Genomic DNA, 16,873 nt, shown 5'->3' on the forward strand with positions numbered 1-16,873 from the left:
AAAAAAAAGTACCTGGCGTGAAGACTGTTACCCATGCTACACCAGGCTTCAAGACATTTCATTTATTTGTCATTAGAAATAAGCATTTCACAATATATAATTATATATTTTTTTGTGATTAATCACTATGCTTTCATTATGTTCAATTTGTAATAATGAAAATACATCCTGTATATCAGATATTTACTTAACGATTCAGAACATTAGCAAAATTATAGTTATGAAGTAGCAACGAAAATAATTTTAGGGTAGGGGGTCACCACCACATGAGGAACTGTATTAAAGGGTGTCAGCATTAGGATGGTTGAGAACTACTGTTCTATAGGGGTTTAGTGGCTAACAATCTTTACAGGACCAGACAGACAGCCTCATCTTTCTCCCACAAAGCAGCTGGTGGGTTTCAACTCCTAACCTTCTGGTTAGCAGTTCAATGCCTATCTAATAGTGCTGTATGCTCCTGGTCCAATGTTCCAAGATTTTCGAAGACACAGAGGGAATCTCATTTGTAACCCAGAGATGCCAGGGAACCTTTTGACCCTGATGTTTGATTTCTTTGATTGTCCTATTGGGCAGGTTTATTGAAAAAAAAAAAAAAAAGGCCTTCATTTAAAAAAATATTTTTTTTGTGAGCCATTAAATAGTTATACTCCATAGTATTTTTTATAGAGTTTAGTTGAACATAAGACTGTCCTTAAACTTGCCTGAGATGTCCAAAAGACCACTGATGGCATTGTAATTCATGATTCCTGCATGGGGTTTCCGGGGGGCCATGTTATGGGCTGAAGCAAAGGTAGGCCAGCAAATTCCACTCCTCCCACCTTGTATAGAAGAAAAAAGTCATGAAATTTAAATATATATTCGTATGAAAACCAAACTGAAAGTTTCCAAACTATTCACCTGATGGCGGTCTAGAACTCCTATGGGCAACAGTAAGCTCAATATTAGGATCATCGTTTGTTAGGACATCAGAGCAGTTAAATGCTGGGCTGCTTCCAACGATTAATGATCTCTAGGAAACAAGGGGTCCAACAGCGTAGCCTTAATAAGAGCTATTCCCAAATCAAAATACAATCATGAACAATACCAAATTCCACACTAGCAAAAGACAACCAGAAGTTTCAAGAAGTAGATCATCAACTAATCAAAGTTGATTTTTGCCCTTAATGGAATGACTAAACACAGTAGAGGATAATCCTGTTGTTATATATAATGATGCGTCATATTCATTAGACAGAACTATGTCCAAGATTCCACTCCAAACCCAAACTGGTGTCATAAAGTTCATTCTAGCTCATGGTAATACCATGGAACAGTGGAATTGCTCCAAGGGGTTTCTTGAGTGCTCTGGTGGCACAGGCTATGCATTAAGGTGATACCTACAAGGTCAGTGGCTCAAATCCACTCGTGGCACCCAAGGAAAAAGAGGAGGCTATCTTCTCTTATAAAGATTTAAAGTCTCAGAACCCCACCCGGCAGTTCTAGCCTGTGTGACAGGGTTCCTCTTGGTTGGAATTGACTCAGTGGTAAGTGAGTTTGGTTTGGGTTTGGAATCTTTCCGGAAGCAGGTCACTAGACTTTACTTCCATGAATTAGTTGTCAAGTGCAAACCCTTTTGTCATCCTGAGACTTCTGGGCAGAGTACAGTAGGAGCAGTTTTGGAGGGAGTGTCAATACACCTTACTTGAGTTCAGGAAAGGTTTTGGACAGGAAGTGGATGAATAAGCCTGTGTAAGATGAGCAGGTGATGAGCAAGAAGAGGTGGCGGGAGGGGAGAGGCGAGAGGACGCAAAGCACCCAGGAAGAAAGCAACGAGAGCAAAGGCAGGGAGTTGTGGTCAAATAAATCACTCTCACTAGCTCTTCAGTTATATTACAGTTTTCTCTCTCCTTTTTGAAGCTGTTTTCATTTTTTTACCTTAACTTGCACTTTTTTGTTGGAGATTTTGTGAGATACAGCAGCTGGTGAGTAAATGACTGGGAAAATGGCCATTCCGTTGTCAACCAGGGTCACATTATAGATAAGGACACTTTCTGTGGTCTGTAATACAATTTGTAGGTTACATAGTACTAAGGACAATAATAGAAGAAAATATACAATCACAAACATGGGTCTCATTTACCTGAAAATAAATTCCATAATCCCAGCATGACCAAATGGTAAACCCTTGTATAAGAGAACATCCAGGGAGACCATCTTGGTTCATATAGACACCGTATAAACCTCCATGGGCTTCATTGTCAAACCACTTTTCCATGGGACTGGCCTGGCCTGGACAAGTAATATACAGCCACAAAATTGATATCAAAAGCCATGTCATGTAACTTTAGTAAACAGTATTAGTTGAGATTATTGAAATTATTTTAAAATGTACAGATTTACAAATACATAAATGTATATATAAATTTGAGGTTTTGAGTTGGGCTGCAGTCAGCAAGGTCCACAGTTCGAAACCACCAGGTACTCCGAGGGAGCAAGGCGAGGCGTTCAACTCCAGTAAAGAGTTACAGTCTAGGAAACCCACAGGGACAGTGCTACCCTTCCTACAAGGTTGCCACAAGTCAGAATTAATTGGATAGCAGTGAGTTTGGTTTGGTTTTATATTTAGAGAGGGAGCCCAGGTGGTGCTGTCCGGTAAGCACTGGACTGCTAATCTAAAGGTCAGTGGTTCAAACCCACAAGGTATTCTGGAGAAAGTTGAGGCTATCTGCTTTTGTAAAGATTTACAGCTTTGAAAACCCTCACTGTGAATCAGAATAAACTCAATGTCAGTGGGTTTGAGCTGTGTGTGTGTGTGTGTGTACATATATATACACACACACTCACACTCTGGTGGCATAGTGGGTTATGCAGTTATCTTTTATCTTTTTCTTTTATCTACAAGGTCAGTGGTTCAAATACACTGCTTACATTAAAAACATAGGATTTGAATATATCTATTTGTGAACATGGCTCTACCACTTATGGTTTTCCCTACTTGCTATTTACTTTTTCTAACTTATCTTTGTTGTTATTCAAAATAACTGTATAATTATTTACATAAGGTTGATTTATTGCATTAGATTAAAAACACATTCTATTAGAAAGAGCATGTGGTCTGGATCCAAACAAGCCTAAACTTAAAAGGATGCCACACTTTTTTTAGTGAAATGCTTCCCCAGCACAACTTTTGTTTAGTCTTCTATAATCATTTAATTTTCAAGCATCACCTCCTTAGATGATCTCCCCTGACTACCTGATTCAAAGTAACTCCTTATCACTAAACATTGCAATGAACTTTTTTTTCACTTAATATTTTATTGATTTGTTTTCTGTGTTGTAACTGTCTCCCCTTTCTTACTAGGATGTACATTTTATGAGGAGACGCTCTGTCTAGCTCCTTCTCAATCTAGAATATTTCAAGAGCCTAGGAAGTGCAGTAGAGCTCATTAAATATTTGTTGAATCGATATATGTAGATTTTGAAAAAATCATCGAACCTTTTAGAACCTGTTTCCTCATATGTAAAATGTTTCCATACCTAACCAGGATTAGTTCAACATGAAGTGAGATAACCCACATAAAATGACTTGCTCTTAAGAAGATAAAAAACAGGACTGTATATATTGTGTTTCTTTTTAAAATGTAAACACAAACAAATGTCAATGTATTATTTTTGGGTGCTTTCCCTGCAAAATGGACAATGTGCACAATAGTATTATATATCGTTCTGCATCCTCCATTTATCACTTGGGACTCTTTGAGAGATGTTCCCACATCAATACACAGTGCTCTTGTTCATTATTTTCTCAGAAGCCCTACTGCTTTAATAAGGAGCTCTGGTGACACCATAGGAATGCTAACTGCAAGGTCAGTGGTTCAAACTCAACAGTCACTCTTTGGGAGAAAGGTGAGGCAGTCTGCTCCCATAAAGATTTACAACTTTGGACACCTATATGTGTTCACCTGAGTCAGAATAGACTCAGTTTCAATATTTGGCTTTGCCACAGTTTATACTACTAGTTTACCATTATTAGACATAGGTGGTTTTCAGTTGTCTGCTAGGGCAATGCTGTGATCAATCATATTGTTCACAGATAGTTGTATAAGTTTTAACCCAGGGTGAAGACTCTCTCTGTAAAAACAATATTATGAGATTTCTTGGTAGCCCAGAGACAATTCATACGGAGAAAACCCCCAAATTCAGAGGTAAGATGGCAGTTCCACCTGACAATAAAGAACACAGCCTTCCCTGACAGTTGGAGGCAGAATTGATCACACTAAACTGTGATCGGCTGAAAGGCAATCTGGGGAGATCAGGTCAGGATATCTGGGAGTGGCTATGGTAGGGGGAGGACTTGGATTTTTTTCATGCTAGCATATTTTAACAATTGTGAACACTACACATTTTAAAATGGAAACATTGAATAGTGGCAATTGGTAAATAGAGGTGTAACTCTATACTTAGAAATGTAAATACAGAATCATAACAATTGACCAGAGAGGGATTTTAGAGACTTGTTAGTCTAAAAAAGACAAAATAAACAGTGACACAAATGGTTGACTTGTACAGATTAAACTCTTAAGTGATGTGAAAAGCCTTGTTATCAGACAGAGAGTATTGTAAAGTTGATTATGGCAGATGTAGTTAGATTAAAATGTAATATTCCATCATTTGATCTCCCCTTTGGCCCATTTTAAGGTTATTTCAGTTAAAGACAAAGTGAAGGGGAAATGTGTGTGGATTGAACCTCCAGTGACTCTCCTCTGGCTCCAGGCCAAAGGGGTGCTATGATTGCAGATGCAGTGAGGTGCAAATTTAACACCTTATCACTTGATCTCCCTTTTGACCCATTTTAAATGTGTTCTACTTCTTACTATTTTCTTTTCAATTGACGTTTTTCTCTGTTTTACTTTGTTATTGTTGGATTTGGGGGTATGTTTTTCTGTATATGAAATCCAGGGTAGTTAAATCTAGGGGCAGTAACAGGAATAATGGTCTTTCAATGGTATGTCTGGGTCTTTCAGTGGCATGACAGGAGCTAATAATGAGTACAAGAAAGAAGAAAATGTTCTAAAATTGGTAGTAATGATTACATAACTGTTCTTAATATTGTTAAACGAATGAATTATATGGTATGTGGATTATATGCCATCAAAAAAAGAACAGTGACAGAGGCAGTGGGATGACATCCTTAATGTTCAAATACCAACCAAATCAAGAAGTGAAGCCATTGGCTAGTGGGTGACTGGAGGCTTGTGGGTACAGAGATGAAATATCTGGGTGACGAACTGAAAGGTCAGCAGTTTAAATTCACCAGCTTCATGGCGGGAGATATGTGATAATCTGCTGCTATAAAGATTTAAAGTCTTGAAAACCCTAAGGGCAATTCCAGTGTATCCTATTGAGTCACCCTGAGTTAGAACTCAATTCAGTGGGAGGGGATCGGTGCTAACACTGTATGTGGGCTTACTTGATTCATTAAGGATGAATAATTGCAAGCACACGCGCTTGTGCACCCCAGTTAATGATAGAACGGTCACAGGACAATGGCAGGAAGTTGCTATGAAAAGGGCCCATTGTAAAGAAGATTTATTAATACTGCTGTGCACCAAGACCCTTTGGGTCTTAGCGGTTGCATCCTGCATCTGTTGGACAACAGGATAAAGCCCTCTGGGGAAAGATTGTGATAAGCTCCATATGCCAGAACACAGAGTAAATACTTCCTTTAGGGTATGTGGCTAGGGCAGCACAGAGGTTAGAGAAACAGGCAGTTTTAAAATTCAACATGGCTAGATCCTGTCAATACTGTAAGATGCAGCTTAGGCCCCACTTTCAGGCTGTTCTGTTCACACCCACCAAGTGCCTCAGGTTTTAGACACCCGCACACATGGTAGAACCAACTCGGCCAACTTATCAGAAGTGAGATTGCTGAGTGGGAGGTATATCTACCCACCCCTTAGGCAGACACCGCTAGATTCTTCCTATAGGGGCTATACCACTCTGTCCGTTAGCCAACCAGGTGTCAATGCTCCTGTTTGCCAACAGCCTTGCCAAAAGAGTAATTATTCAGTTCATTCTTAAGTTTTACTAATCAGATCAAGAGAAATACACCAGGACTCTGTGTTCTTAGCTTTTGACTTTTTCGTGCTAGCAGGTTTTAGCTTGTATAAAATAATAATAATAAAAAACAAATCAAACCTACTGCCATACAGTAGATTCCAATTCTCCCAAACCTCCCCAACCAAAAAAGGAAACAAAAACAAACCAGCATCACTGCCACCAGGTGGATTCTGATGCACAGTGACTTTACGTTGCTTAGAAATGTAAGTAACCTCAAGTACAGAGTCATAGTAATTTTAGATGAGGGGGAGGGTTTTAGAGATTCAATAATCTAAAAAAAAAAGTGGAAGTAGTAATGGGGGGAGATACTCACTATTCAAATACCAGCCAAATCAAGAACATTGTTACACAGACTTTTAGATAATGATCATGGAAAAAGAAAGTTATCTTTAAAAGCCTATCCATTTAAAAAAATTAAATGCTGTCTTAAAATAATTGTTGACTGCTTTCAGTGCTGAGAGGGAAGATAAACCACATATCGAACAGGTAAACACCCGCTGTCGCTGTTAGACACCATAAGTCGGTTCAAATCCACCGCGACCCTATGCCCCAAAGAGTGAAGTAGAGCGCAGCCCTGTGCCAATCTCAGGACCATTCCTCTGCTTGAGTTCACTGTTGCAGCCATGGTGTCGGCCCATCTCCTTGAGGGCCTTCCTCTCCTTCCCTGCCCTCCACTTTTCCAAACACGATGTCCATCTCCAGGGACTGGTCTCTCCTGACGACATGTCCAAAGTATGTAAGACAAAGTCTTGCCATGCTTGCCTCTAAGAAGCAATCTAGCCATATTTCTTCCAAGACAAATCAGTTTACTCTTTTAGCAGGTCATGGTAATTTTAATTGTCTTCTCCAGCACCATAATTCAAATGCATTGATTCTTCTTTAGTTTTCTTTATTCAATGTTCCACTTTCACATTTATATGAGGCAATTGAAAACACCATGGCTTGAGTCAGGTGTCAAATAGTTACTGATTTGTATTAGTTACTCAATAGTTACGAATCTTTAACAGATGTGAACAATTTAAATACTAGCATTAGTTATTCTACTTGGAAAGACTTACTTGAGCAAGGTTCCCCATCAATGCGGTAGCCTGCCCTTCCAAATCCAGCAACGATGTTATTTTGTAAGACTGTGTTGGTTCCTCTGTTTATCTAGTGCAGTGATAAAGGGAATGCTTTGGGTCAGGCCTTTCCATAAACCATTGTGTATACAACGAGAGTACATGCATAACACACACAGGAAAATCTCTAGTTATGATGACATATTCAAAAGGAAAAATTTAAGACATGGTTCACCTCATTCCATTCCACGATACACATGTAAAAATTACAATAGTTCTTGGTGTTGAACCATCACTAAGTATTATATATACCGGACTTTGTTCGAAAGCTGCATTAAGGAGGTTTTCATTCCAGTCACAGAATCTGCGGGTCTGAATTCACTGGTCTAAAAGCCATAGACCAAATGTGAATATGATCATATTATATAAGTTATGTGTTTTATTGCACTATTTGTTATAGTCTGTAATATATTTTATATGTTGTATTTACTTTTATTTTTTAAGAAAACAATGTAGCATTTATGTTGTTAGCGCCATCAAACTGGCTCCCACTCGTAGTGACCTGATATACAAACGAAGAACGCAGCACCCAGCCCTGCTCGATCCTCACAACAGTGCTACCTTTGAGCCCATTCCTCTCGTCACTGTGTCAACCCATCTTGTGAGGGTCTTCCTCTTTTTTGCTGCCCTTCTACTTTGATAGAATCAACCATTAGTTTAAACAAAATCTACTACAATAAAAAAATCTAGGTAGGCATGCATGCCACGCCACAGTGGTCGGAAGGAAAATACGTGTTCATTCTTGCCAATGACATCAGCAAAATGGTCAGAAGTTCTATCACTGAGAACATACTAAATACCCTCATCCTTTAACGTTATGATAAGAAGAGAGTTAATGAAATTCTTAAATGTACAAACCTATAGTTAATTTTTAAAAATGAGAATTGACAATTGATTGCGTTTTAACATCTGTAAAAAGGTGAAAAGAAGACATTTGTTAATACAGAGGTAAAAAGTGCATTTCAGATGTCCAGGTTTTGGTTTAAGGTAGTTATGAGTAACTCCAAGTTAAAATCCTGACTAATAGCAGGATTGGGTTTTTGAGACTAAATCTTTATGGAAGCAGAGAGCCTTTCTCCTGTGGGGAAGCTGGTGGGTGTGAACTGCCAACTTTGGGGTTAACAGCTCGATGCATAACCCACAGTGACACTAGGGATCCTTAATTAACTGCACAAAAACAAAACTCAACCCTTATCCCACTTTCAAAAATCCCTGTGTTGAGTACCTTTCTTTCTTATGCAGAGGGAAGTGTTAAAAAGCAAGGGGAAACGGACACTGTCCTCCTCCAAATCCTTTCTCTGTGCTTTCCATTTTCCTGCCAGTCGTCTTAGCTACAGTAAAGAAGAAACGTCATGGAAACCAAGAAGGATCTGTTAGGTAGGTTAGCAAAGGGCTGGGAATGTCCGTTAATGCGTGCCCAGAGGGCCAAGCTAGGGAAACAAAGGAGTGGTGCACCGCACATGTTCAGGGTTCCCACAGGTAGGCAGGCATGAGCGTGAACTTGAATTGGCTCACCTAGCCAGGTAAATTCAATTCAGCCAATGGGGTCAATCAGGGGTCTTCCACCACGCCTCCCTGTGGAATCCTTAAAAAGGCAGAAGCCCGGAGAAGGGAGAGAGAGAGAACTTAGGCGCAGAGAGCTTCGGCAAGACTTTGGGACGCTTTGCGGGACGCTGAGCCGCTTCCAGCTAGGCCGCATGTCCGGGAGGAGCCCCTTGGGTGCCGTGTAAACCTGAAACTTCTTCTAACCCTCATAAAACTCACTTCGATCACGAACCAGGCTTCGGCGTGAATTCTTTCTCGCGCGGAGCCAAGGACCGAGGTATAAGGACGGAGGTATAAATCTAGCTCCAGAGAGATCTAACAGATCCAATCAGCTAAGTGTAAATAAACCTTACATAGAATCATAACAATTTTAGACAAGAGAGGGACTTTAGAGAATCCATTTATCCATGGATGTTTTAAACCCCCCTGAAATCATTCTAATTGTTCATATGAGGATGGAAACTAAATCCAGAGAGTTAAAAGCAGTATGTTCAAGGCACTAAGTAAAGTAATAGCAGAGAGACTCTGAAATCAGGACTCTCAGTGATAAGTGTTGAAGAATCGTGGATAAAAAGTGATTTAAACAATGGACATCAGCAGAAAGAAAGCCCAACAGGAGGTACAGTATTTTGCAGCATATCATATGCCCACATCAATAAGGCGCACATGTGTGTAACATCTGTGTGTGCATGTTGTTGTTGTTGTTGTTAGGTGCATCAGATTGGTTCCGACTCACAGTGATCCTATGTACAACATAACGAAACACTGCACTGTCCTGCGCCACCCTCACCATTGTGCGTATGTCTGAGCCCATGGCTGCAGCCACTGTGCCATGCGTGTGCAGTGCACAGAAACTAATGTTTGAGAGGGTTACACAGATTAAAGAAAAATATAGTGCAGGAATTATTTGCCTGAAAATATGCAGTTAAGAGCTTAATTGTTAACTGAAAGGAAGGAAGTTAAAACCCACATCGACTGCGTGATCTGCTTCCATGAAGATTCTCAATTCACTGCCATTGAGTTGATTCCAACTCAGAGTGACCCTGCAAGACAGTAGAACTGTCCCCGTAACTTTTGTTTTTTTAACAGCTTAATTGGGGCATCATCCACATATCATAAAATTCAATAGTTCCATCAAAAAGACTCATTACCAATCATTGCCATAATCAATTTTAGAACACGTCTTCTTTCTCGAACTCCTTGTTATTAGCTCCCCATTTCCCCTCAAACTCCCTTGCCCTGAGAAATCATTAATCCAGTTACTGAGACTAACTTTTTTTTAAATCATTTTATTGGGGGCTGTTACAGCTCTTATAACATCCCATACATCAATTGTTTCAGCATATTTGTACAGATGTTGCCAAAACATTTTCTACTTGATGTTCCAAAACATTTTCTACTTGAGCCCTTGGTATAAGCTCCTCTTTTCCCTCCTCCCTCTCCCACCCTCCACGCTTGTGAATCCTTGATCGATTATATATTGTTATTTCGTATCTTGCACTGTCCATTGTCCTGAGACTAACTTTTTATGGGAGTGGAAAAACTCATCTTTCTCCTACAGAACAGCTGGTAGTCTTGACCTGTGGACCTTTCAGGCTCCAGGAAAACCATGAAAGCAATTGCACTCCATCACATGGGGTCAACATGAGTAAGAGTGGTTACTTTGCTTACATTACCTCAATTGCAGCATGCCAGAGAGTTGAACTCAAATCTTTTCTCTCCTGATAGGTTCCTGGCCAAACCGAAAGTGAAACCAAATTTCCTCGGACTCTGTTGGCATCCCCCCATATTCTTATCCCTGCTCAAAAGAAAGGGGGAAGGACAGAGGGAAAGAGAGAACCCCAAACACAAATGCAACTGTGTCACGGGCACTGTGAGAATGTCTGATTTTTCTGTGAAATTATTTTGTAGATTTGCTTGCCAAATAAGCCTCTTAGAGTTATGCCTAGGACCTTTGATCATGGAATGCTATCTCTTTAATAGACTGTCTGCGTCAGACTCTCCTGGGGTGCTTGTAAAATATGTGGGTTCATGAGCTTCACTCCAGATCTCAACATACACGTGTGATTTTTATGGACATGAAATCAACTTTCATTACACTTTATACTGATATTCAAAATGTCTAAAGTTGAATATAATCTCTAGAAGACAATAACCTTTATGTGTGAATAATCTTTCTATAAACATGTGAAACATATTTTTAAAAATAACATACTTTAAGCTATTAACGACCAGATGACTCACAAGGACTCAGAATGTGATAAGGATTCTTCCATAGTTGAGGGCTGCACCCTTCAATAGGGTCTTTGAGGCCAAACTCACTGCCACCATGCAGATTCTGCCTCATAGCCACCCTCCAGGAGCAGTGGAACTGCTCTACAGGGTTTCCAAAGCTGTAAACCTTTACAGAAGCAGACTGACATGTCTTTCTCCTGTAGAGTGGCTGGTCCTTTAGCAGACAAATGCTTTAACCACTGTACCACCAGGGGTCCTTAACCATAGCCACATGTGGCTATTTAAATTCAAATTAAATTAAGGACAACTAAAATGAAAAAACTCAGTCCCTCAGTCACAGGAACCACATGTCCAGAGCTCAATAGTCTTTGTGACTTACTAATTACTATGTTAGTGCAAATGTAAGAAGCCTTGGTAGAAAAGTGGGTTATGTGTTGGGCTGGAAATACAAGGTCTGCAGTTCAAAACCACCAGCAGCTCTGCAGGAGAAAGATGAGGCTTTATGCTCCCATAAAGATTCACAGCCTCAGAAACCCAAAGGGGCAGCTCTACTCTGACCTATAGTGACCCAATGAGTCAGCATTGATTCAGTAGTATTAAGCTACTTGGGCTTTTTTAGTGCCGATCTAGAACATGGCCATCCTTTCAGGAAGATCAATTGTTTACAGGTTTTATAGATGAGATTATGTTACCTTCCCCTACTGTAAAGTAAATGATGTTATCATCTATGTCCAGTCCATCGGTCCCAAACACACCAATTGCTGGAGAAAAGCCATGGTGAAAAGCGCAGCCTCGGACATAAGATGAGCCCCGTTCCTCAATCTACAAAACAAGGGGACTCAATGAAAACGTATCTTTTCTATAGGGAAATTTCCATATACCTTGAAGTTATGATGAAATAAAGCAAAAGCATATTTACTTTAGATAAAATAGAAAAGAACAAGAATGCATATTTTATGCATCTACAGTTTTAGCTGTGCTACTTTTCCGTGGCTCTTCCGCTGAACTTAAACAGATGCATAACATGGGTGGAATCAACTGCTGCTGTTAGTGAAAAAGATTATTAAGAAAAACATCCCAGAACATTTCATTGTATTAGATTATGGTTTTTAACAATTTTTAGATATGGTTATTTAGTGTCGTTGTGAGGTCCTACCGAGTTGGCTCATACCCACAGTGATTCTATGCACAAAAGAATGAAACATTGCCCAGTTCTGGGTCATCCTCACAGTGGTTTCTATGCCTGACCCCGGGTTGTGGGCACTGTGTCGGTCCATCTGCTTGAGGGCCTTTCTCTTTGTCACTGCCCCTCCACTTTACCAAGCATGATGTCCTCCTCCAGCGACTGGTTGCCCCTGACAATATTTCCAAAGTATATAGCATGAAGTCTCACCATTTCTTGCCTCTAATGAGCACTCTGGCCATACTTCTTCCAAGACAGATTAGGTGGTCCTTTTAGCAGTCCCTGGTACTTCCAATATTCTTCCCCAGGACCACAATTCAAATGCATCCATTTTTCTTGAGTCTTCTTTATTCAGTGTTCAACTTTCACATGCATATGAGACAATACAAAATACCGTGGTTTGGGTCAGGCACGTCTTAGTCCTCAAAGTAACATCCTTGTTTTTCAATGCGCTAAAGGTCTTGTGCAGCAGATGGACCTCATGTGATGAGTCTTTTGAGCTCTTGACTGCTGCTTCATGAGCACTGATTATGGTGTAAGCAAGACAAAATACTTGTCAAGTTCAACCCTTTCTCCATTTATCATGATGTCACCTATTGGTCCAGTTGTGAGAAATTCAGTCAACTCTTTACATTGATTCATAATTCATACTGAATGCTGCAATTCTTTTTTTAAAGATCGTTCTATTGGGGACTCTTACAACAATCCATACATCAAATATGCATCAAGCATATTTGGACATATATTGCCATCATTATTTTCTAAACATTTACATTCGATTTGAGCCCTTGGTATCAGCTCCTTTTTTTATCCTCCCTCTCCCCGTCCCACCCTTGTGATGCAATTCTTGATCTTTATCAGCAGGTGCTTCAAGTCCTCCTCACTTTCAGCAAGCAAGGTTGTGTCTCCTGTGTATCACAGATTGTTAATAAGCCTCCCTCCAGTCTTGGTGCACATTCTTTTTCATATAATCCAGCTTTTATGATTATTCGCTGAGCACACAGAATGAAAAAGCACAGTGAAATGATATGACCCTTTCCATTTTTAAAACCAGGCTGTATTCCCTTGTTTTGTTCACAAAACTGCCTCTTGCTTCATGTACAAGTTCCACATAAGCACAATCAGATGTTCTGGAATTTCCATTCTTCTCAAGGTTATGCATAGCTCACCATGGTTCATGCAGTTGAAGGCCTTTGCACAGTCAATAAAACACAAGTATCTTTCTAGCATCCTTTGCTTTGAAAGAAGATCTAGCTAAGATCAGCAATGATAGCCCTTGTTCTTTGTCCTCTTCAGAGTCAGGCCACAGCTCTGGCAGTTCGTTGTCGGTGGACCACTACAACCATGGCGGGGCGGTCTCTAACAACAGTCTGCTTGGGTGCGGCATCAGTGATATTTCCCTACAGTTTGGACAGCCTTGTGAGGCACTCTTCTCTGTAAGGAGCACAAACATGGACCTCTTCCCGTCAATTGGTTAGTTGGTAGAGTTAGTGAAAGAGAAAATAGACATAAAACACTCAGTCTGAACCAATGAAGCGATTAAAAATGGAGTACAAACCTGTCCAAGGTTAAGAAATGTTATGGCATATCTTGGATCAGGGCTATCCCTGTAGCCTTCTTGACCACTGTGATAAAATTCAACATTACTTATTCTTGCTTTTCCTAAAGGTGGGGGATAGTGAAATAAAATTTTTTTAATAAAACAAACACATAGTTTTTTTTAAGCAATACATATTTTTAAAAAACTTACCCAAAATTGCTTTAAAATTTCATGGAAATCATATTGCTTTATTTCCCTTTCTTTCTTTAACCCCAATAAAAAAGTGTTTCTCAACTTTTTTTCATTGACCTACTGATGTGTCTTTTTAGATGTTTTTCTCCTAACTCCCCCACCCCTTTCTATGACATCTTAATGCCACAAGCACACCGAATACCTTTAAATGTATAGTGGTCTCTTGCAAGGTAAAAAAACATGGTAATATCTCAAATTGCTGTCCTCCAAGGACCAAATTCTGACCACATTGGGGTGATAGGGCCCCCTTTGAGAATGCAAGGCACAAGGTACACTTGATCCAACACTTCAGTTCTGATGTGGACGAGCTTTTAGGGCAATATCTTTATATCTTTTCTTTCAGACGGTACAGTCTGAAAGCAACCAGGTAATCAAACTAAGTCATGTCAAAAGGTGTTGCACATCAACATGAAAAGATTCCAAAGACCAACAGTGGAGCATTTTCACAATTAACCACCACAATGGATTAGATCACATCAATTTTTAAAAAAATCATTTTATTGGGGACTCGCACAACTCTTATCACAATCCATCCATCCATCTATTGTGTCAAGCACATTTGTACATATGTTGCCATCATCATTCTCAAAACATTTGCTTTCTACCTGAGCCCACATCAATAGTTTGGAACCAAGACTTTGAACCTGTTCATTCCAGTTCAACCCTTGCTAAGAATTGGCATTTTTACCAGATGTATGCGGAATCAGAATCTAGGTTTTCAAAAGATCTACACAACTGGATCTGTAAGAATCACTAAGAGGTGTTCTTAAATACAGATCCTGATTCTGTATATCTGACATGGCACTGCAAATGCTCAGCAAGGGGCCAAATTAGAATGAACTAATTCAAAGCCCTGTTTTAAATCCTTGAGCTCAGAATAATACCAATAAAACAAAACAACAAATGCCTAGTTCAACACATCATCTAGAAAACCATTAAGTAAAAGAAAGAATAGAGCATTTCCCTGCCTTTCCTGTATGAACTTCCCTTTAGACAAACTACTTGCTTAGGAAACTTCTTTTTATGGAAGCATTCCAGGTTACCAAGGAGAGAGGAATGGTGGGATTAGCATTTCACCATTTAAAAGCAGTGCTTTAATGGGTTCTCATAGTGATCATTAGCAGCTATTCCAAGGGAGAAATGGAAAACACACCACCACCTTTAAAAAAGACTTCCTAAAACTTGGCCCGGAATCTGACCAAGTCTCTAGTTCTTAACTCTTCATACACTGGAAATACAAGGGCAAGAAGAGCAATTTCAGTTCCAGGGATGCAATCCTGACATTCCAGACTAAACCTCTATTGCGTAGGTGACCCAGCTACTTTGATAGGTAAATTGCAAGGAAAGAGAAATGAATCAAAGGGACTTAAAATTCAGAATCAATGACAACATGGATTTTTTTAGATTCTGATTTTAACACTAAAAGAAGGAAGAAAGGAAAGAACCAGCTGGTATTTGATGAGTAACTATTATTACCATTTTAATAGGTTTGATATTTGTATTACAGATTATTCACTGCCATGAGTCAATTCCAACTCACAGCAACACTAGAGGACGGAGTAGAACTGCCCCGTGGGGTTCTGAGGCAATACATCTTCATGGGACTAGAAAGCCTGTGCCACCCTTTGAGTTCCTTCCTGAACTATTTGTAGATGAAATGATGGTGGAAAGGAATAGAGAAATAAGATCAGCTAAAGTTCATGACTATTCAACTGGCAATGAGCACATTAGGATTAATTAAACGGTTTCCTCTTTTGGGGATAGACATTGATGTTTTCTTTAAAACAAAATAGAACAAGCAGATAATCTGTTGTACTTCTTATCACATGGTATTTTTATATTTGCCTAGGTACAAGGCTAGTTTAAGCAGTTATCAAAAGTGACTTGTCAGTAATTCTTGTGGTCTTTGAAGATAAAATAATAACTCCTAATCACATTAGGAAATCTGATTGGAAGATCAAGCCTGGGCTACTTAATTCTTCTCAAGACTGCTTTTCCATATGGCCCCATAGAAAAATGGAGAATTATTGAAGAATTATGAAAATTAGAAGTAATCATATTATATTTCACGTAGAAAAAATAAAGTGTTGGACCAAACCTCTAAATGTCATCATATTTTCTGTAAATGAGCTGATCAGGACTCGTGCACCAAAAGATTCCTTGGCCCAACCTGGGTAATCTTCACCCACGATTTTGATGTTTCTACTCAATATCCCCACATCAGCTGCCAGCGTGTAGCTCAGACCTGTGCCTGGGAGGTGGTATTCTTCCGCTGCAACAGAAGGTCAACTAAATTATTACCAGTACTGAGAAACCCCAATCATAATTAGATTCTATGATTTCTTTGCCTTTACCTTGGCTTATGAACTCATTGCCTAAAGAATGATGTATTAGTCCAAAAGTTAACACAAATGCATGAATTGATTAGATTTGCATGTTTAAACAAAGGTAGATGTCAGGCTTGAAGGTAACATACCTTTTAATTTCAAAACTTAAATATAACAGAAACTATATATCTGCTATTTATACCAAAACGACTGTTATATAATCAGTAATTATGAAATTATTGCTTAGCAGACTTTGAAGTGGTCTTCAACCACTCCCAATTATACCAGGAAACACTGTTGCATGGTAAATTGAGACTCTCAATTTAGATTATTGTAATCTAAAGAGATAAGGAGATGTGGCAGAGAATTAGCCCAAGGTCATTTGGGGAATTAGTAATGCACAGGTAATTTTCTCTCTCCGAAAGCTGGCTTGACTTCATTTTCCCCATAGCATATTTTGTATCAACTACACACTTTATAAATATGTACTAGTGTATCAGACACAATATGTATATTTACATATTAAGGGAAGTATTGAACATAACATAAATTAAATACTACATTTTTACAAGTC

General features: G+C 39.3%; 1 protein-coding gene across 1 annotated transcript in view; it reads right to left on the minus strand.

Annotated features, from left to right (window-relative positions):
* The window catches only part of PKHD1L1 (PKHD1 like 1), a 182,255-nt gene that overhangs the window by 32,922 nt on the left and 132,460 nt on the right, over positions 1-16,873 (minus strand). The window contains 9 exon segments of the mRNA XM_045287100.1: positions 702-818; positions 898-1,009; positions 1,915-2,037; positions 2,120-2,268; positions 7,158-7,248; positions 10,439-10,560; positions 11,690-11,819; positions 13,739-13,842; positions 16,071-16,244. Coding sequence (XP_045143035.1) covers positions 702-818; positions 898-1,009; positions 1,915-2,037; positions 2,120-2,268; positions 7,158-7,248; positions 10,439-10,560; positions 11,690-11,819; positions 13,739-13,842; positions 16,071-16,244 — 1,122 coding nt within the window.

Source organism: Echinops telfairi, unplaced genomic scaffold (assembly GCF_000313985.2).
Source record: "Echinops telfairi isolate 266 unplaced genomic scaffold, ASM31398v2 ScPeMD7_1;HRSCAF=3_0, whole genome shotgun sequence".
NCBI lineage: Eukaryota > Metazoa > Chordata > Mammalia > Afrosoricida > Tenrecidae > Echinops > Echinops telfairi.